Genomic DNA, 23,534 nt, shown 5'->3' with positions numbered 1-23,534 from the left:
AACCATGCACTAGTCTCAACGCAAGGCAACATCTGTTTCAAACCGTAATTTAACTACTTCCTCTAAAGCAATGCAGACATCTTCAGGGACTACTAGTCCTAGGTTAATACCTCATATTAAAAAGTGATTAGAATGTAGACTAAACAGGGGCGGATTTAGGAGGGCCTGGCTGGCCCCGGCTTTTCCCCCCACCACTTTGAAAAGTCAAAAAAAAAAAAGGGAAGAAATAAATAAAAAAAAATGATCACCTAAAACACCTCAGAGGTTAAACATGGACTTACAGTATTTTGATGATAAATATTTAAAGATATTATCAAAACCAGTCATATATAGGCCTAGACCTGACTAAGAATCTGAATAATATTAGTAACTTATTGTAATCCCTCAGTACTAAGACACTTTATCTGTTAAAATAAATTTAATTTACATTGTTAAATCAAAGCTCATTAAAGATTAGAATGTTATTACTATATGATTGAATTAAGGGGAAATGAGCAAGCAGGTACAGTTAGTGTTGCATACTGTAACTCAATAGTGTGTTTGTTCCGTAATATTAGAGAGCTTTCGATTCTGTGCGACGACGCGATGCTAGAATGGAATCACTCATGCGTGAGGGTCCTACCTGCGTCCTACATTCTCTGCATACGTACATTTGGCCAAATTGCGTTCCAGAGTCTACTCGACGAGGTAACTGTAACGTTCTTGAATGCGCAGATGACTTATAGTGACATCATTACGTTCTACGTCCTACCGTCATCGTGCAATGGAAAGCTCCCAAGTAACAGACTGAATCTTTTATTAAAACATTTATATAATTATATACTTTTACTTGTCAGCAAATTGAACGGAAATAGTCAAATATGCGATGTCAGATGAGAATATTTAGTAATGAAAATAATGAAGAGGATGATAATGAAGGTGACGATGATGCAAATGATGATGACGAAAGCTCATGTTAAAAATATTGTCTGAAACTCCCAAGAAACATATTCTTTAATATAAAACTTGAATATAAAACTAGTGCAGTTACAGGACTGCGAACATTTCATGTTATATTCTTAAATGTCAACTAAATACACAGGTAGCTAATAATACTATGAATATCAATCGTACACAGAAGATTCTCTGACGTCTCAATCGAAGAAACTGAACTTGCCTCCAGTCAGGTAGCGTACCTACTTCCGAATCCATACATATTAATTCAATATCCTGACCGCTGTCTTTCCATCTTTGTATTTTAACTGTTTACACATCACACATTTCCTGAATATAATCCTTCTAATCAGAAGTAACAACTGCATTGTAGTATAACAATAACGTTTAATTAAATCAATTAGTAATAATTTTAGTATAGGTTCCATACCACTGCACACAATTTACTCTGGGTGATATGACTCTTGGATTTACTCTGACATGGATAATAATTAATATAGCTGTGTTAAATTAACACAGGAAAATTAAGTTAAACTATGAAAAGCTAGCACAAGACTAGCATAAACTACACATAGCTTACTGTATATTCACACAGTGGATTCTTCAAGACTTTAAGAACTCCATAGTGTGTATAGAATGTGGACTTCCTTGGACTCTTTGAGAGACTGTATTCTGAAACAGTCCACAGTGTGAATCCACAGTAGACTTCTTCAGGAAACTGTCTTCTGAAGAAGTCTATGTGTGAATAGACTGTGTATTTTCTTAAGAGAAAGAAAGAAGTCCACTAGTAAACAATTAAAATATATATATATAAAAAACTATGGCTTAAATATTAGTATTGTACTGTAGTTTATCGATTATAGGATTGTGTAACATTTGTTGACTCAGCTTCAACTTGTACATTCTAGGCCCAATGTTGCTCGAGGCTAACCACTTAGAATTGAATTTTTCAGTAAGGCAGTTGCTTCATTCAGTTTAGCTCCCCTTGCCATTCTCATACATATTTATCTGACATTAACAAATTGCGATCGATGTTAAACTTTACTCTCTTTGGGTTACAATGATTGATTAGGCCAGAAAATGGTATTACTTAACGTTCAATGTTATCGGACAATCTAAAGCATGCATGCTTTAATTACAGATCTGTTTCCAATAACCGTGTCTTCTTACCTACCTGTATGTCTCCACAAACTGATAGCTCGTTAACAGTGTTTGCTAATCAAATAGTTGAATACAGTATGTTTGTGCTGAGAGTCTATCAATTACGTTTAAACATAATTAAATCTAGACAAAAAAGTATTAAATCCTTCAGTAATAGTAGATATCAAGAAATAGTGAATGATTTTGAATGTTGTTTTTAATTTTTTTTTAAATTATTTTCTGTACTTTGTTGCCATGTATCAATTTACATATTGTAGTAATTTCCCTTAATCTTTCTGACACGGAACAAGTGTCTTCTTTTTTGTTAAGTGGAATTAATTCTTCAATGTATATTGCATAACATGATACTTAATTAGATACAAATTACTTGGTATTAAGATGAAAAAAATGAAAAGATATGTCAAAATGATTTGAAAAAATAATAAGCATCAGCATACATTAAACTGTATAATTTTTAGTTGAAGTGATTAGGCAGTACATCGGGAGATACTGTAATCCCCTACCCATCGCCTACCCAAAGAGTATATTTTGATCTCAAAAATTGAGAGGTATTTTCCCCTCACACTGTAGAAAACTTTACGTCACACATACACACTATTCTCCCCTATAATCCCAAATTAAGGGTTTCTTCCTAATATAACTAACATAAATAATATAATAAATAGTAATTGTGACATGCTGAAATGATTCAGACACGGATAGTTACAGTACAACTAGTACTACGAACTAGCTAGAAATTTATATTAAATTATTGACCACGTGGTTGCTAGAAAGACTGGTAACTTTTACACACTAAACAATGAATGAATAAAGAAAACGTTTAAGCCAGAGGCTAGAAAGTAAGCCATTGACAAGTGGACAGAATTTAATCATATAGCCTAAGAATAAGAACCAAGAAACACATCAAGTTTAAAAACTACTAGCAGCCTTAGTACTTATATGTGGCAAAGACAGGCCAAACCAGTCACTCGTCGCAAATCGTGTTTCAGAGAAAATGGCCAAATCATGCTGGAATGTCAAATTTTTGAAAATCTATTTTATTGCACTAAACTATCCTTTTTATACCTACACATCATTCTATGCTGTTATTTTCCCAACGTGCAGTGTTAAAACAACATTTTTTAAGGATTTGATGATAGTTTCTGCATGAGAAATGCCTGAAATCATAAACTTTGAAGGCTGATTTCTCATATATAGTTCTTTAAACAGCTGTGTGTTTAAAAGCTTGTAACTTCAAAAGGAAATGTCCGATTTGAATGATTTTTTTACCATTTTATAGCTATTATTTTACTCTCTAACACTGTATTGATAACTCAAAATCGATTTTTGCGACGAGTGACTGATTTGGCTTGTCTTTGCCACATATTCTATTGGACTTTCAACTCACAAATAAAAAGGATTTGTTATTGGATGGCAACTTTTGTGAGGGCAGTTTTCTAACAATGTCATAAAGGATTTTCTTGCATTAAACATACCAACCATGCCTTACAAAAAAAATTCCCTTTAAAACAAATGTTGGATACCAGAAAGAAAATGCTATCATAAAAATCCAATTGCAAAAAACTTTTTAATAGTTCTTTAATTTTAGAAAGTAAGTGTGTGCTATGGTACAAACACCAAAAGTCAGGTAAAAAACAAAATTAGTTTATAATCCTAACTTTAAAAAAAAAAGCTTTTGCAATGGTAACATTAAAGTTGATATCCACATATTTAAGTAAAAGTGGATGAAAATGAAATTATAGCAATACTGTAATAGACCTACTTTAGTCACTAAATATGATGTCATCACATTTCCACCAAGTATTAAAGTTGTTAATACCTTGTCAAAGTCACAGAGCAGAGTCGAAAGTGGTGTATATTAAATCGTCTAAAATGTAATGAAGTTAGCATAGAGGATACTTTTTATAACAATGTTATGATTCATGGACTAAGGTGGATTTGATTCACATTTTTGAGAGGCCTTCTAAGGGGCCTAGGACAATCGCTCACAGGACTCACCACACCCAGCGCTGACCAAGGCGATCGCTATTGATGTAAGGGTGCACATTGAGCTTAAGTACTGTCATTAAGTCATTTTATTGTAATTTCTGTATGAACTACTGGACAGACTTAAATTACTGAATTGTAGAATAAGATGTTTCTTTTGACTACAATGGCCAATGCATCAGAAGAACATTGTTTGTATGATTTTGTAGTCTAGGGCTAGGCCTGTGTTCATGCGACGAGGCTATGCAAAACATGTTTAAGTTTCCATCAGTTTATTTCACTCCATTTCAAATCTAACGGATCAAAATTCTGACATTTGTTAAAGAAATATTTACCAAGGCTTTTCGATAAGTTATTTTACAATAAAATGTACAAATAAATAAGTTTGAGGAGTTTTGAAACTGTCTAAATTTATTCAAGCGGAAGTTTATTATTGTGTGAAAAAAACTATACCCACTATAACTGCTTTGTGACTAATTCTGTCTATTATGCTTCTCTAGCACTAAGCAGAAATTAAGAAAAATAAGCATTGTTTTTAGTAAGGCAGAAGCACAACAGGAAGTGTTCAGGAATTAGAAACAACTTCTTTTTTACTTGGCCTAATAATACTTTTATCTTGGAATTCACAGCAAGCTTAATTTTTTTTAAACCTGACATTTCTATTTCTTAACTGGCTTTATCAAAAAAAAAACCAAAAAAAAAAAACATACGTCAACAACACTCTTAACAAAGAGTAACAGATATGACAAATATGAACACAATAAAACAATTTAAATCATTGAATTATTACAAGCTATTTTTGTTTTCTATTGATATCTGTCTGAACAGAGGAACAACAAATTAATAAATGGGGTTGAAGTCCTTTTGAATGTGTTTGAAAATTTGCATACCACAGGTTCTAGGGCAAAGGTGAACAGTATTAACCACAGAAGCCAGTATCAATATAGTAACGACAGTAATACCCCAAAGCAAGCTTAAAATATGGAGGCTTTCCCAGAGATCTTTCTACTTTCACACACACATGAATTACATTAAAATACAAGGGATATTTTTTATTGTCGAACTAACAAACATACAATAAAAAATGATAAATACAGGATTGTAGGAGTAGGCAGGAAATAAAATCATTAATATTAAATTCAACTATATTCCTAAAGTGACACAAAGAGACTGAATAGCATAGATATATTTAATCAAATTAATATAATTTGCAAATTTAGTAGTCGTGGGAAAACATCAAAGAACGAATTTAATAGATAATGTAAGATTCTGATCATTTACAACTTTGAATTTATCAATAATTACTTTATATTATATAAATTACCATATGATTAACTTGGTAAATGGAGTACCGTGCACTTTCCTAGCAACGTTGAAAGAGGACATTAGCCTGCATGTCACAACCAGACAAAGAAAATCAACTTCTTGCATATTTGCTCATTCATTGTGCTTCATATGTCTGAGCTAGTCTGCTGTTCTGTATGGAGACAAGGCCGAATTCTGTGAGGTTTGTATAGGCTTTTTTGCTTTTCTAATAGGGTACACACAATGGGGTTGTCTCTCCATGTTTGCCTTCATTGTTAATAACATAATAAAACAGCCAGGCTCTTGGGCTTATGGGTTACAAATGACAGATAATGTGTGATTGATGTTGACACGAACCTATGAATATAATTATGGGATTTTCCAACTCAACAAAAATATATAAATTTATATAAGGTTCTCTCCTGTGGTATGATACTATGATCTACTATCACAGAGCAATCTGACCAAAAAAAAATTACTACTAGTTTCTTATCCCCTCGCGCATCCATTTTCTGTCTCTTTCTGAAATTTTTATTACCTTTTTTCCCTTTATTTTACAAAATGTACGAAAATCTATCTAACTCGCATCAGTAAAACTGCTCTGTCGATCGTTCGTGGTTGGGGAAACATATGTTATGAATCAAGTCTTGTGCTTCTTTTATTTGCTTTCAATGTGTCTGCTTGGTAAAAGTGAGAAAGTAGTAGCTGTTGCCATCGACCATCTTGGATTTGACATCTCGGAGTTAAAAAAAAAAGGAAAAAAAAGTACCCTCATTGGTATTACTGTATATCACAAAATCTCTTTTTAAACTTTTTAGTGGTAAACATGAATACATATTATATTAAAAATCTATTGGTCTACATTTCTTAGCAACTCTAGGGACTCTGCACTCCTATCTTTTGTATGTCGAACTTCTCATTTTGCTTCATCTATCCTTCCATACTCCTTGAAACTTGCATATTCCATTTCTATTACCCATCTCAGATTTGCCCTTCCACTGTCAAACAGCTCCTCGACCTTTAACTTTTTGTTGGTGCTTCCAATTTTTATAAATATAAATGTGTTCATTTGTGAATTTTATATAATTTTGTAATCTTATGCATGTTTTAGCAGATATTAGCCAATGATGGCTTTCGAAGTAATTAAACTTACACTATCCTGTTTTGTTCATTAATAAAATGTTATTGAATCTCACAATAACTCATTCATTACAGTATTACTGTATTCATTATAAAATTACCTGGACTTGTTCTCTATAGTTACATATTAAAGAACATGGATTTAAATTGTTTTTTGGAATAGTCAAATAAAATCTTGAGTCGTAACTGAATGCTGTCACAGCAGCTGTGGTTGGTCATAAACGCAGAGATCCCAAGTCTCCCGAAAATCGCGGGTTTCTCCTGATTTTTTAGGCCGTCTTCCGCCCTCCCGATTTTTATTAACATCTCCCGATTTTTAAAAATATCCCGAAAATTTCACGAAAAATGTGATTTCCATGATGTCATAGAGCAATGAAACAAAAATTCTTATCTTAAGCCAATACACTATGGCGCTCGCTCAGCCATAAAATGTCATAAACAAGGCCAGGGAGTTGTTATTTAAGTTGTTTATCAAAATAACAACTCCAGGGCAAGGCAGGCGTGGCAGAACCTCCTTGTTTATCCTCCATGTTACGATCTTTTGCATCCAGCGCCGACCTCATTCAATGAGATGACTGTCAGTTGAGTAAATAAATTTCAACAAATTAACGAAATCAGAAATCATAATGGGAATGGATGGGCCCCAAGTTTTCGCCGCGAAGATTTGGAACAGAATCGGTGCATAAAAAATACTTTTTCTTTCAAGTAAGCTCCAGTTATTTAATAACAATACTAAAAAAAATTATAGTTAATAGGTTTTGGTACTAAGCAGTCTTCCGAAAAATGAAGTTTATTTTAATATCGATCCCGAAATACATGTAGGGCTTAGGCCTAGGCTCTATCTGCACTGCAGGGTATGTACTGTGTTGTGTTGGGTGGGCGTCTGTGTGTAGTGGTGGTCGCGACTCTGCGGCCTTAGGCCTAGTTACACACGTATAGATGGAGCCTAGCGAGGCAGGATTTAATGTTTTTTCATGGCATTACGTACCAGTTATTATAGGCTAGACATATATAAATGCTGACTTAAGACATGTAGTATGATTTACTAAAAATATATATATATTTTTTAATTTTTCAGCAAATGTGTGAATCTTGCAAGTTGCAGTTACCTTGCTGGAATTCTATGTTCTTTGATGAGATGTAATATGTCAGCCATAGCCTCTAATATGCCAATGAACCAAGCAAAGTTACAAGACTTTGACTGCTGCCAAGAACGCTTTACTAGCAAAATGCTAAATAAATATTAATATTTATAAATTTATATTTTAGGCCAACTGCAATGTGTAAACAAATGTAAAATTGTTAAATAAAAGTAAACAAATTGATGAAAATTGTTTGTTTTCTTCATTTTGTGTAATACTTTCATGTTGCACAACGCGTTGTAAGGCGTCACAGTGCGTCACTACAGGAGGCGATCGCTTCATGAAAAAAAATCTCCCTATTTTTTGGTTTTCAAACTTGGGATCTCTGTAAACGCACCTCAGCGTCATTATACACTGTATCTGAGATAGCTATACTATTCTCAGGATCAGGGGGCATAGTAAGCTACTACTAGCAATATCATGGTAACCTTACACAGTAACATGATGACAAAGTAATTTCTAGAGTAGCACTCAATCGCGGTAACGAGTAACAATTGCGATATCGATTACTTATTGACTACTATTGGTGAGCTTTTACACACGATTGTGAATTGCGGTTGGGTGTGACTGGTTGTTGTAATTCCTACAACAGATCGCAATGCGATGCTAGTCTGAGTATGGTAAAATAAGGCCGATACCAAATTGACAGAACATTTTGAATTAACTTCAATCCCTGATTACTAATGATAAATTACATACAACATGACATCAGAACATTGACTTTTTTACTGTCAAGGGAGGAAGGGAAAGAGTGAACATAGCCAAGGGGGATTCTGTCACTCAGCTTTTGATCCTTTGTTATATTTCTCCTCTCTGAAGACGTACTCATGTGTTGTTCAATTTGCTAAGTACAAAATCTGATCTGACCGTGGCAGAATATTTCATTCAGATTCAAAAACCACATCACAGGATAGATTGGATTAACCATTCATTACAATTCTCTAGATATCTTGGGTGTACTAGGGTTTAAGGTCAAAAAAGTTCAAGACTACCAACATCAAAAATAGCCGAACAAATTTGTTACAATAAATTTCTTCCACAGATGGTTGGTCAAGAACATCAAATGACTAAATATCCGAATCTGTATTCTTCCTTCACTGGGTTAATTAAACCTAATGCTAAAAAAGAATTCATCATAATTAGGTTTCTTTCCATTCTAATGGCCCAGGACAAAGGGTATGTGTACTTTTTATACAAAGAAATTATAGGACTTGTTACAATTAATTTATTGTGATACCAGCATTCAATATAATTGTCTCGTATCTATGGGAAGATACTGGTGTGGTTTTTGGTTTTTCTGTTTATAATAATAACAATTTGTTCAAGTAATAGTTCTTTCTCCATTGGGTGCTGGTTGTTCATCGTGTCTAGATCCTTATCAATCTTTATCTTCAAACAAATAATAATTTTTAACAATTTTATATGAACTCAATGGATTGTTACACACAGACTGTCAAGCTGAAAGCATGGTAGCTGAAAAAAGTCAAGTTTTTGATAATAATAATAATAATAATAATAATAATAATAATAATAATAATAATAATAATTAATAATAAAGGCTTTGTTTAAACACGGAAAAGCTTGTACAGTATCACCCAAAGGTATTCTTCTACAAGGCTGTGATATTGATAATAATACTAAAAAGATTAACACCATTATTATTACTAAACAATTTTTATACAAGTAAACATAAACAAATTCAAAAACTTACACCACTGGGTAACTATTCAAATAAATAAACATTTGTTGCATTTTGAACTGCACTTTCAAGACTATTCCATAATTTGGCACCACGATATGACAAACTTCGCTTTTTGTACTCCGTTTTTCCAAACACAAGGCATTGATCAACTTTTTTATATTAAATTTATGTCAAGCCTCAAAAAAATTAAATGAGAAGAAAAAATCTTCAATATTTATTCTTCAAACTTGAGCACCATAAATTGGCTATGATTTAAATATTTGTTGTTACAACCGTAAACTATAAGTATAAGTACAGTATATAAGTACTGATTTTATTATTATTATTATTGGTAGAACCAAGTCTTTTCGGATAAGAACTTTGAATGGAGGTCCCGTGTACACACCTGGCTCGTGTGCACTTTAAAGAACCCATTGCATCTTTTGGAAGATTAGGGGGTTACCCTGATGCTATGGTTCATTTCTGCTCTGTCGCGCAATGGTGTGAACACTTATTTAGCTACTATAAGCGCCTCTTTACAGCCGCTAGGTAGTCACAGACCACGCCCATACACAATTCAGCACAATGACGCTGCGAATTATGGGTTATTCTCCTACCTTAACCTTTATAGTATCAACCACCAACTTTTACCAATTAAGCTTTACTGAAGTTTGAATAAAAGAAATATTTAGTACAGGTTTTTGGAAACATGATAAAAAAAGTCTCACTTTACGAGAAAAACTGAACTTTGCTAGATTTTCTTGTGTCTTTGTTAAATAAAAGTAAGTAAAAATGCTGCCTCAAAATATGTGGAAGATAAAGAAGCACTTTTTTTTTGTTTTACCCTAATGAAGATAGATAGCTAATTTGTTTTATCAATTTTCTGTGCTCACCTTGGAGCCTTATTAAGCATGAGAATGTGATTCAAAATTCACCACAAGCCTTTCAAACCTTTCCTACAGTATCATTCATACTCTCGACAAAGAGCAATTCTAAACAGAAGAGAGCATGCTAACAGTAACATTGTCATCTATTAATTTAACATAGAGTTCACCCTAATTCTAGCAACAAGGACGAGTTCAAAAGATCTACTTAACGATATGATTGTATAGAATATTTTTTCAAATCATGCTTTAACAAAAGGATATGAGTTTCACACAGTAGAAAGCAACCTATATTAAGTATTTGATAAAGGAAATTGATTTTTTTTTAAATCTTTAAATATTGAAAAGACAGTGGGAACTACAGTAGAATTCATTTACCACAACCCTCTATGAAGTTTTATAATGGGTTCAGTGATTAAGAATTCTGAACTTATATCACATTCAGACCAGACTCCTTCGCTATCGGCTACGTTGTAGGCCTATGTTGACTGACCTAATGTACAGTAATCAATGGAATTCGTTGCGATCAGATTACGTGGTAAATAACGATTGTACAGTACAGCTACAGTTAGTTAATACTGCAACTTTTTCTACGCGTCAGCATCATAGCTACTTCGCAGCCTGACATAAACGATCCAAGCCAGGCTACGAAGTGAGCCAACGAAGGGGAAGTGTGTTGTATATTTTTATTTGGAGTTGTAGCTTACTAAAATAAACAATGTATTGCTAGGTCATTAGTAAATGATCAGCACAGAGTTAACACTACAATGAAAGTGTTAATTTAAAGCATGGAGGTATTTTTAGGAAAGTATAATACATACTCCAAGTATTGAAATACACGCCATCGTGTTGGGATTCAATATTTCGACATTAATTATGTCATCAACAGGAATCATATACTTTCTTATCTGAGATTAATCAGTGGACCTTTCAGTTTGAGGTATTTTTTCAATAAGAAAAAACATACACTTGATTTGATGGGAGTCTTCCCTTCCACTTGCTGCGACTTGCTTCTGAATACTAGATTGTATTTTTGTTTTAATTATCCTAGCCTATTTTTTATTTATAAATATTTCACCTCTTTAACAGTCAAAAAATTATGTCCTCAATAACACAATACACACATGTAAAAATATTGTTCATCAAATAATATTTTTAGTTTTGATTTGGAAGATCGTGTTGGAATACTGATCGTTTGCGGTTCCTATTTCAAATTACGATAAAAAAACGTAGTCTTTATCGAAAAATCGTAATAATATATACATGACATTTATTGATTTTTTATCAATATTGTTATAAAAAACATTATGCCTACTGCCATCCAATAAAGATCAAAGTACTCAGAATTGGAAAGGATAATGCAACATTGCTTACATTTTGAAAGCTGGTAAACTATATTTCAATATTGTTTACCAACCTGACGATCTACCCTATGACCATCGCACAGCTATTTAAAAAAACAATGACCTTTGTACCTGCGCGCAGCCTTTCGTAACCTTTCCATAACAGAGCGGTATTTCACAGCTATATACTGTAGCACCCAATCGCAACAGGTAACAATTGCGATATCAATTACTTAGTGACAACTTTTGGTGAGATTTCACACGATTGTGAATTGCGGTTGGGTGGGATTGGGTGTACCAACTGCTACTACCAATCGCAATGCGATGCTAGCCTGAATAGGTTATTAGTAAGAAATCCTCTTTTTTATACTGTATATGAAAAAAATGAACATTGATAAAATTATAGTGCTATAAACATTTGTTTAATGGTTTTGAATCTACAGTACCTCCATCCTTTTCAAACAAAGAGAATATATCTACCAGTATTTATTAATATACAAACCTGGTTACAACTGGTACCAAATATATAAGACAACATGCTGCATGAACAAGAATAGTTTTTTAATTGAATGTGTTTGCAAATACTATTTATTTGATATTTATACTCATCAAAATTGAAAAAAAAAAAAAAATTGTGTCCTAGCATAAAATTATACAAAGCCATATTGTTCCGGCAATATGAGATATGCATTGAAGAGTTATACCAAGGAATATACTGTCTGGTCTATTGTATGTGCAGACTAGAAATTTGAAATCCTTTCTGGGGAGACATGCTTTATACTATGACAAAACAAGTGTTTGGAGGATGACTCATCGGGTAATCGGCCATTGAGGAGCTTTCTGCATATGTTCCATCTGCTTCATTCTCATCTTTTTTTTAAACAAGTGATTTCCTTTCACCTTGGTTTCATTATGCAGTACATGATAGCAATACGGGTCCATCTCAAAAACACAACCTAGGCATATTAAAATGCATGTTAGCTACCCCTCCTAAAATTGTATTTATTACAAGGACAAATTAACAATAAATTAGTTTCTTTTATAGATAGGTGGACCATTGAGGAATTGGGTGGATGTAGTCATTTCCCCACCCCTCCCCTCTTTACAATGACCTTTATACACACTGTGTACCAGTAATATTCTACACTTTGGCCAGATTGAGTTTAACACTAATTTCTTACAAGACAATGTTTGAATTTCTGATTTAATGGCTATTCCGTTTGTTCAATTATAGGAGGTTGCATAAATGAGACATAATTTTTCATTTATGTGGCCTAACATATAGATTCATCAGGGTTGTGATATTCATATTTATATTCAATCAGAATATTCAATCAGTATATTCTGGTGTCTTTGTTGATCACCAATCGTTTTTATATGTTATACAAGTTCCTATATTATTATTATTATTATTATTATTATTATTATTATTATTAGTTGTAGCATCATTTTTATAAATTTTCCACATTTTTTTTATAAATTAGCCTTTAATTCTTGTCAGCCTTTAAGATAATTATTTATTGATCTCAAACTCACTAGTAAATCTCTAGAGTATTTAAAGGAAATAATAGGCATATCTGCTGAGAATAATGACTTAATTGGTAGAACATCTGCCTAACGGATCTCCAAGCAAATCCTCCGAATGGCAAAATTTGTATTTCTTATTTAAATCAAAGATACTACAACATTGAACTATAATTCTAGCATAATTTCACTTATTATAAATTTATTGTTTTTTTTAAATATCAGTATTAAAAGATGTTGTTTTATTTCAGACAGTACACTATTTAACAAAATTTATAGTTACTAAAAATAATAATTCTATCTCTTAGAATTGAATTTTAGTATATCATTATGTACACTTTATCAACCCCATCAATGACAGTATCTCTCATGATCATGAATCAATATTATAGCTTTTCATTACAATAATGGAATAAACAAATCCACTACAGAGATAAATAATAAAAACAACTGTACGATATTCATTTTTTATAGCATACCATATTATTTTTATGATAGTCATTTTTCTAGCTGATTTTTGGTGATTCACTGCATCTGTTCATGATGTTTGAGTGAGACATGTCTCTTATCATTTGGGAAGTCAATAAAAAATATCTCAATATGAGGCTTGGAAAGTACAGAGCAAATTAGCCTTCATACATTGTATCTATTTCGCTTTTATTTTATAGCAAATAAGTGGGACCCCTGATTTTCTCGTCTGTGTCAACGTGTAGAGGGCGCAGGTCACCGAAAAACAGAAAGTTGAAAAGTTCAACAGTCATGTTCAGGGTTCGTTTTCATTTTTGTAAACAAACAAGATGGCGTCGGGCGTAATTGATAGCACATGCTTTGCTTTCAGCCACAAAAAAAAATCAATTTTACGCGGAAATATGTCGATATAATAACCAAATCTGGTACAGTATGTATTTTGAAAATATATTTATAGTATGCAAGTGTCAGAATAGTTATTTTCTGAAAATAAAGTGTGTTTTTAGGTGATTTTATTCACCACCAGTATTGACACCGACGCCTCGATCAAGGCGATCATGTTACAAAAACAACGATCAAATTACAAATTGCTAATTACCCTAAACTTAGAAATTAATTATAAATGGAAGAAAAAATATTTTCTATTAACGTTTTTTTGATATTTTCTCATATTTTTTTAACTTACATGCACACATACGATTTTAAAATAATTATTGTTAATTAATTGCATAATTAATTACCATCGTCCCTGGTGACCTCGGCCAATCAGTTAAAATACACCCCTTTACTAATACTATGGTGTCTAGTAGTGAAGAACTGATCATTTGGAATCCTGGATGCTATTTAATTTTTTTTTTAAACCTTTTCAACTTGAATAATATATCATTCATACTTATTCTCTAACAAAAACATCCCTTGTCACATAGCTCAGTAAATTTCAGTAAAATAAAAAAGAAACAGGCGTCATCTTGTCATGAGACGGATTAAACAATGGTATTGACTTTCCTTCTTGTAACTTTGTGTTATTCACGCGTAGTAAGATAATCTTTTCAATTAATTATTTATTAATGCATTTTATCATCAGATCCTTAGTTGCAAATACGATCACTGAACTTTCGACCTAACACCACAGACAGGTCACTGACCATCTTTGAGAATTTCTGTTACAAAATCAATATTTGTTTTGGTCCAGTCCGAGGAGTGATAAGTGAGCTATAGAAATAAAGTTGATTTTGTTTTTTACATAATTATACAATAACTAACACAAGGTCAAAGTTATTTAGATTAACATCAAATGTACTGTATTAGTTATAAACATGGCCATAGAACAAGGATACATTTTGGAAGTACAGTAACCCTTGTATGACAAATATGATTGTATCTTGAAATTATTTGCTGATGATACAGTATATACCATAATAATTTTAATACTTTACTGTTACCAAAAAGAACTTTTGGAAGAGTGGTATGGTCATTATAAGCTGATGTACATATTGTACTAAAACTTAATATATTTATAATTGACATACTGAAAAGAAATATTTTTAGGATTCCATGTGCTTTACAATACTGTATTGTGGGTATCAGTATAGGATTCCCATTCAGAATTCTTTTGTTCCCTTATCTAACTATCTGGCACGATTCCTACAATATAAATAACCTGAATAACAAAATCCTTTCTTTCTAGGTACATACCCATTATCGCTGGTTATCGCTGCTTGACAACTCAAACATTTAAAAATGTGGTTTGGTTGATTTTATAAGCATTAGAACCATGATCATTCATTATTATAAACAATTAATAACTGCCATTTATAATCCTATCCTGTACAATTTGATATTCTGACATGACAAACAGAAGAGAAATTGATTTGGTTAGTAAACTACATGATGTACTAAACTACTATCAAATTTAATATTATCTAATTCTTGTCTATATAAACATGCACAATTTTTTTTTTCTTTGGCAGAATACAGTATGTACATAAAAAATACATATTTGAATGAGAGTCCAGTAGATAAAATCCAATACTGTACTGTAAAATAAAAACAAACATTGGCAATTTAAATGGACACTGAATACAAATTACAGTTAAGATGTTATACCGTATATACAGTACCTGTGTATAAGATTACCCCATATTTTATGAAGATTTTTGTATTTTTTGTATAACGGGCATATAAGACAACTACCTTGTTTCACCAACGGAATTCACACTTTTTGCTGCTGTTTATGATCCTTGATACTGCATCTTGCTCTCAAAAAACCGAGCTTAATAATGTAAGGCTAATCATCCAAATACATATTTTTTTATTTTTGTAGTATTTTTACTACATATATTAGTTACTATTATGTTATATTCACTGACTTTGATAATACTTCTGACCCCTGACCTGTCTTCATTTACATTTTTATACTGTTTATTGCTTATGCTTTAGTCCTTTTGTCTTAATTGTATGCTTGAATAATTAACTTGCTTAGGTCTATCCACCAAGTTTATGTTAAATTCACATTCACCTGAAGAAGTGCACCGTGTGCATGAAAGCTTGTGTACTGTCATAAATAAACTAGTCATAAAAGTACTGAATATCCTGAGATTTATCATCCAAATAGAGTAATACCATATTAATGGGCTTTTAAATGTTTATCAAAATCTAATTTCCCCGCATGTAAAATTGAATTCATTCATACTAAAAGTTACTGTAGTAGCTTCATTTCCGTACCAAATTTGCATAGTACAGACGATCTGCACATAAGAAGAACATGATTTAAAAATAAAGAATGTATGTGTTGCGCATAAGACAGCTCCCTGTTTTTGGACTGTACTGTAATTTGATACTTTAGGCCTCGTCTTAAATGGCAGAATATAAGGTACTGTATACTAGGAACAATCTAAGATTTCTTAGCAAGAGTTACTGTTCAAAAAAATTTAAGTAACATGTTTAAATTTGTGAACTGACTTTTCCATTTATTGACTGTGAATCTGAAATCCTAATCCTCCCAAGAACATGTCCCATCTATTAACATGATTAACATGTAACTTTACCCGAATCCATTACATGAAAGCAACGTAGCATTAGAAAATAACTGTATCATCAGCTCTGCTTTTAAGTTTATTACTGTCTTCTTTCTCCGCTATTGAGAATGAAAATAAAAGCTACCATACACAAACCATGTTTTATATACTAATACTATAGGTCATTTACATCTATATTCATTCATATTATATTGATTAGCCCAAGGGACACTTATAGCCAGGGGATGGTCATAGCTCAGGGGATGGTGATTCAACTTTTACTAGCTATAAAGGTGACATACATACATACATACCATTCTGACCTGAGCTAATTATCATTATGTATGGTGATGCTAGAAAAGGACTATAATCACCAAAATAACAAATAATTTGTAATGAGACTGTGAGGAATTCATGACTGATGTTACTACTATTACTATTAAAACAATTTAAAACATTTTGAACTGCAATTTACAATTCCAATAATAATAAACAATTCATAATGATAAAAAAATTAATAAATATGCAAGGTCTCATATAATGTGTATGATGGAGTGACTCAGGCCAGAAACTGCTTCTCAATAGCAGTTACTAGGCAACCAAATCAGAATCATTGATGCGTGAAGATAATTCAAATTAAAGTTACATGAATCATAGAACCCAGACTATAAAATCAATTCCATTAAGATAGTCAACAATTAACCGGATTGACTTACTTAAGGAAATTTAACCCTTTGGGAAAGTGCAAGAACTGTGAAGGTACTCAACATATAAACCTTAAAAGCATGGGTTCAATAACGCAAATGTCACAAAATTCATTCAATCCTGCTAAATAATATGCAATATAAATTTACTATAGTATTAGTTAGTCAGAAAAAGCCTACAGCCATCCAATGGTAAAACAACGTAACTGCTTTCATATTTTTGTTCAGTTTTTTTCTAGACACTATGAATCATGATGTAAGGTAGGGGAGAATATTAACAGAGATGTAGTTATGGTGGGCGAGGCTACCCAGCCTTGTGGTTTACACCCAGTGGCAGACTAAAGCTAATTTCATGGCTCACCACCCACCTTATAATTAACCTCCCTTAGCCATCCTTAAAATCCACTCTTATTGTTATAATTTAGAGTTTACCAATGTTATAACCCACCCTTAAAATGTCTACCACCCACTATCCTTAGTTTTCTATGAAAGCTACAATCCTGTTGTAAGGTGGGAGTGTTTTTGAGAGTAGTGAAAATACAGTACTTGGTGAAACCCCTAAATCCCCGATATTCAACCCCTGGCCCAACAAAGATTTTGATTCAGCCCACGAAACATTGCTAAAAACAAATTATTTTCCAACCGATTTTTAGAAAAAGTTTTTCTGTTTACAGAAACACCACATAGGTACCCCTACTCTAGCAATGTTTACAAGAGTGTGGCTTTTTTTAAGTGTAGCTCACTGTATCTAGTGACGTAGGGTACTTGCATGTGGGGGGGGGGGCTAGATTTGGTGCAATGGTTTAAGTGGGACACTGATATGATGCGGGGGGACTTGTTATTCTGTTGAAAATACTGCTTTGAAATTTGTTTTTGAGTCTGAAAGTGCAATTTCCAGAAATGTAGAGGTATCTATGTTTAAAATGTGCTCACTTTATTCCCAACCTCTGGTGAGTGGATATTTTTGTGGTAGGAAAATTTCCAGTGGCAGGGTAGGAGACTCTGGAGTCCCTGGAGTGCAGGTTTTTTTTGTTGTTTTTTTAAATTAAAGAAAGAAAAGAGAAGAAAAGAAAATTAAATTCAAATTCAAGTCTGAGAGTGACATTTCCGACTATCTATTCTAAAGGTGCCATAATCATAAATTTTCTTGTCTCAGTCCCAACCATGATGGGGGCTTAGGTGGTATTTTCCCCTATCTTTGAAAGTTGCTCCCTGGCCCCTTCTATTTCAAATTCACCGCTATATTTAAGAAAATTGAAGTACACAATTTATGTCGGCCTGCCACTGGTCTCAACAAATCGGAACTGGCCCCCAGCTTAAAAAGGTTGAATATTAGGGCCCTTAAAATGTTCTACACCACTAATTCATAAGGCTAAAATTCATTATGTATGCAACACCTGATAAATAAACAAAGGGTTTCATTGGTGTGTGAAATATTCTGTTAATACATGCACACTTTATAATAAACAATGCAAATTAATTGGAAGAATAAACATCCATTCTGATCTTTCCAGATGACAAGTGCAAAACTAAGCTTGTGTCGCTTGTAATAAACGTGGTGTGCGTCATTTTAAATTTGCTATGCCTCTAAATCCTTAAATTACTATACAAACATAAAATTACATTTCAAATTAAGTTTATCTATTAAAAGGAATTCATTAGACTTGAGGGAACCATTCCACAGCATCATTTGATCAAGTGGTTATGAACAGTCGGCTCTTCAAAAGTAAATTCGAGTCCAAAATTACCAGACTCGTAATAACCTGTAATAACAAAAATTACTTTTAAAGGGAAATATCACAGAGAAAAAAATATATAATTTATAAATCAATTCATCCAATCTTACCATACTGCAAATACAGTAGGAATCCGATCTGAATGGCTGGTTCCTCATTTGTAAATCAGATTTCAAAATTATAAGAATTGTTAAAACAGATTAGGCAAGAACTCTTTAAATAAGTTACTGAAATATATATGTGAATATAAGAGCATCTGTCAAAAAGGTGAAGCCAAGGACAATGTAGAAATTTAAAATTATTCTTTTGAATTCAAGATTTCATCGAAAAAAATGAAGTTAGAATACAGTAACAATGTTAAAATAACACAAAAAATGTATAAACTATTCAAATAAAAACATTGTGCAGAGATAAAAATCAATATGATGCTCTTCCCTACGTAGTAACCTTTAATCAGATGGCTTTTAGTAAGTAGCTATGATTTTCTACAGTAGGATTTCAACATGATGATGTATCCAAACCAAACTGTCAATAAATTCTGTCTTCTCATCTATCCTATATGACATCAACCTTTATACTTGATATTTCAAAGAAAACAGGAGGTAAGTTACTGAGTCAAAGCCTTTATTAACTGAAAATGTACGACAATATTAGGACTAAACACTTGGTATAGAAAGAATGCACAAGTTGATATAACACGAGTAAGGGAGCTGAAAATAATGTAATGGTGTATGTAGCCCCCTGTAATAATTGCTTTAGTGCAAAAATAAAATAAATCAAATTATGACGGTTAAAGAGCAGAGAGGTTTATGGTTTAAAGAAATATGACTTAATAATAATATTGACCAGATTTTAGATTTGTAAAAAATATGAATCACATACCATACGTTCCACACGATTAAAAATGATTGAGGAATATGTAAACACTTACATTTTATGTTTAGAACTGCAGGAGCGCTCTTGATAACTTTGCCAGTATTTGTGTCCTTTGCTTCGCAGGCGAAATACCCCGCATCAGCATTACGTAGTACTTCCTTTATTGTTAAATATTCGCCGTCAACATAACGACGTGATGTGTCTGAAATTGTGTTACCATCTAAAGTCCACGTTATCTCGGCACTATCGGGATCATCCACCGAGCAATGGAAGTTAGCTTGACCACCTTGATTAACATCCTGGCTAGCAGGTTCATTCGTAAATGTCAATGCAAATGAAACACGGAAATATACTGAAAAATATCAAAACAACATAATAATTATAATTGTAATAATAAAATTCTCAAAGGTCACCTACTATGGCAAATTTATCACAAATTTTAAATGTATCGTGTATGATCACGTCATACATGCACTTCACATATTGGAGCCTAGCACGATAGAATTGGTGAAGTGTGCTGGTGATTGCACACAGTAATACTAAAATTATAAAGCGATATTTTACAAGATTTTGCTTCAAATGGGATGGTGAATTGTTTTATCACCATTTCAATGAGGTGGTAAATAGCCTATAGTTAAAATTTCAATAGCATTAAGTCTCAGCCTCAAAAGAGCATTTTTAAAAGTTGCATAACTTTTTATCCATATATATTAAAAGCAAGCAAATTATATTTTTTGGTATTTTTAATACCAAAAATTGAATACCAATTACAATTAAAATTTGGCCAGTTGTAAATGTCTTTAAACAAAATACTGATTCTTGAGCTCCCCTGGGGGCCATCAGAAGTAGTCAAACTAGACATGAACAAACCAACATTAATTTATTCAGACAATACTGTATTGCTCGCCCAGGATATGTGACCTTTGCAACATTCTTTACTGTTTAACCTTTCTGTCTGTGCACGACCTCCTCCTAGTTTGAGGTGACTGGGTCTTGAGTAGAGACAGCTAGTAGACCCATCAAACAGTTGCACAAGCCTCATGAGAGGAAGAGATGGTGAAATGGAAGTAGGCTCTGCAGACATTATACAAGACAGATTTTAATGCTTACTGGGCAAATTTAGCCTATATTTCTTATACGGTAACTCCTAAGTACACAACAGACATTGGAACATACACAGAATTAAAAAAATAAAGCAATATATTTATCAAATTCCTTGTACCAATTTATTGATTGTTTAGGCTCCACATAGAACTATTTTTTATCAATAATACAGAATTGCTCAACAGCAACAAAAAAAAATAAAATCAACATATGTGGCAAAGACAAGCCAAACCAGTCACTCGTCGCAAATCGTGTTTCAGAGAAAATGGCCAAAACATGCTGGAATGTCAAATTTTTTTTAATCTATTTCATTGCTTCATTTCAACTAATCTTTATATATCTACACATCATTCTATGCTGTTATTTTTCCCATTTTCAATGTTAAAACAATACTTTTTAAGGATTTAAAGATAGTTTCTGCATGAGAAATGCCTGAAATCATAAACTTTGACGGTTAATTTCTCATATATTGTTCTTTAAACAGCTGTGTGGTTAAATGCTTGTAACTTCATAACGAAATGTCCGATTTGAATGATTTTTTTACCATTTTATAGCTATTATTTTACTCTCTACCACTGTATTAATAACTCAAAATCGATTTTTGCGACGAGTGACTGGTTTGGCTTGTCTTTGCCACATATATCATTCGATTTTCATTATGAATTGTACTAATCTTATTCTTAGGTGCATTTAACCTCTAAAGAACCTTTGTATATGCAACCTAGAAAATGGTGAGAAAGCTTTCTTGTCTAATGGAACAGATGATGTTGCTGTATCTAAAAAGAATCTTAACAAAGGCTTGCCAATAGAACTGTAAAGCGATTATCTATAGCCCTATTATTCTTCCTGAATAACAGAGAACAATCAGGTGAACAAGGCAATAGTGGCGAATAGGTACAGTACTGTGGGTGTAGAACTCACCTGCCTTTCACAGTAAGGTGTTAATGTACAAGTAACAATGGCTCCTGCCAAGTCTATGCAATTACTCCACATACCTACCACATTTTTTATCACTGACCATAAATGGCCATTAAAATCAATTCTGAATTTCTCCCGCCTAACCTTTGTGACCCTTCCCTATGTCGATACGCCACTAATGATTTGCAAAATGCATGATGTACAGTACAGTATTACCATTTTTGATTGAATAATGATTTAAGACATACTAAACTGTATATTCTGATAATCTGTTTTGGTTCCAAAAATGTCAATATTAGCTCTGGCATTTATTGAAACAAGTACTGTAGCAAAGGTAAAGGTAAGAAAATAACCCATAACTCGCGGCGTCATTGGGCTGAATTGCGTATGGGCATGGACCGTGACCACCTACTGTAGCCACCATAAAGGGTGCTTAATGTAGTATATAGCCTAGTCACCCATCTTAAGCACCGTTCATTCTGTCTTAGTCTTGACTCGCCCAAAGCATCTGCTTCTTCAAGGCATTTAAGTACAATTGAAATCAAATATTAATAATTAAATGATCATCAACATTTACAATCTGTTTGATTCCAATTTTAATTAAGTTATGGTAAATCGAATTTGACAATTGAATAGCTGTCAGTATTTTTCTGGTGGCTATTTGTCTCTCCAAGTTGGATACAGGGTCATTCATTTTCTAATCTTTTCACTTCAGTACAAACATTAGGATCAAACTACTGTAGGCACTAAGAAAACTATTAGTTTATATACATCTACACTTTATAAACATTTATAAGAAAAAAAAACCCTTTTAAATTGGCTCTGCAACCTTACTTAAATAGGGCCTACTGCCAACAAATTATGCATCATTGCCCTTGACTTAATTAAAAAAGTAAAACTAATTCATAATTTGATAAAAAAATGAATTTGAAATTAACATCTATCTTAATAAGGTCTAGGCTTAGGCCCTAGTTGAACCATATATGTTGCCACAAAACACAGACACTACATTGGCATAGCCTAGGCATAGGGCCTAGTACTTGTAGTACTAAGTAGTACCTTTTGTTGGTTGAGTACCAAGTGGAAATAAAATGACCTTCAATTCTTCAAGATCCAAAGAAGATGACAGAAATTCATCATTTGGATGTTTCACTAACTGGATAACCAAAATGTATTTATTCATGAAAAGCTTAAATACCAGAGCGCTAACCCGTATTTTATTCTTTTTTTCAGGTTGTTTTTAGCGAAAATGATAGTATCGTGAAACTTTTTAGAAATGTTTTCTCGGCCCCAGCAGAGCCACCAACACCATCGGCGGCCACCAACACATTGTTCCACAAACAGGCCTGCCTGCAGCCTAAGCTACAGTAGATGTCACAAAGCAAACTTACAAATACCTACCGTAAAAATATACAATGAAAAAATACATCCTAGGGAAAGACAGAGGGTTATAATTCCGATAAGCCATCTTGACTGTTCATTGAAGTAAGACACAAGTTTTGTAAAATTCCTTTTTGAAATTCATAAGTTTCAGAGAGCTTCGCATTACCTATCCTTTGGTCTACAGTCCAAGAATCCCACAAAAACACATGTAGCATACAGTATCTCTCTT

General features: G+C 32.8%; 1 protein-coding gene across 3 annotated transcripts; it reads right to left on the bottom strand.

Moving 5' to 3' along the window:
• Nucleotides 1-718: 718 nt before the first annotated feature.
• Nucleotides 719-23,534, bottom strand: LOC117105434 (inactive tyrosine-protein kinase 7-like). Of its 3 annotated transcripts, none has more exons than XM_033246560.1 (3): nucleotides 23,324-23,533; nucleotides 19,956-20,252; nucleotides 719-792 (listed from the first exon to the last, which is right to left on the bottom strand). In XM_033246560.1, the coding sequence occupies exons 1-3, from the start codon at nucleotides 23,388-23,390 to the stop codon at nucleotides 734-736; spliced, it is 423 nt and encodes a 140-aa protein (XP_033102451.1). In that variant the 5' UTR covers nucleotides 23,391-23,533; the 3' UTR covers nucleotides 719-733. The 3 variants fall into 3 exon arrangements, with proteins under 3 accessions (XP_033102451.1, XP_033102449.1, XP_033102452.1); XM_033246558.1 differs by lacking the exon at nucleotides 719-792 and adding an exon at nucleotides 18,314-19,051 and having other exon boundaries at nucleotides 23,324-23,534; XM_033246561.1 differs by lacking the exon at nucleotides 719-792 and adding an exon at nucleotides 19,582-19,601 and having other exon boundaries at nucleotides 23,324-23,532.

This window comes from Anneissia japonica, unplaced genomic scaffold (assembly GCF_011630105.1).
Source record: "Anneissia japonica isolate Jap-2015-1 unplaced genomic scaffold, ASM1163010v1 scaffold1128_len1000024_cov185, whole genome shotgun sequence".
NCBI lineage: Eukaryota > Metazoa > Echinodermata > Crinoidea > Comatulida > Comatulidae > Anneissia > Anneissia japonica.
This window is presented reverse-complemented; position numbering and strand designations above follow the sequence as displayed.

Excerpts from the sequence above, each read along its gene's own strand:
- LOC117105434 (XM_033246558.1), bottom strand. The coding sequence starts at position 23,390 with ATGGCTTATCGGAATTATAACCCTCTGTCTTTCCCTAGGATGTATTTT. Across the intron at positions 20,253-23,323 it reads TTTCATTGTATATTTTTACG|TATATTTCCGTGTTTCATTT; the intron begins GTAGGTATTTGT and ends GATATTTTTCAG. Across the intron at positions 19,052-19,955 it reads TGCAGTTCTAAACATAAAAT|GTTATTACGAGTCTGGTAAT; the intron begins GTAAGTGTTTAC and ends TTGTTATTACAG.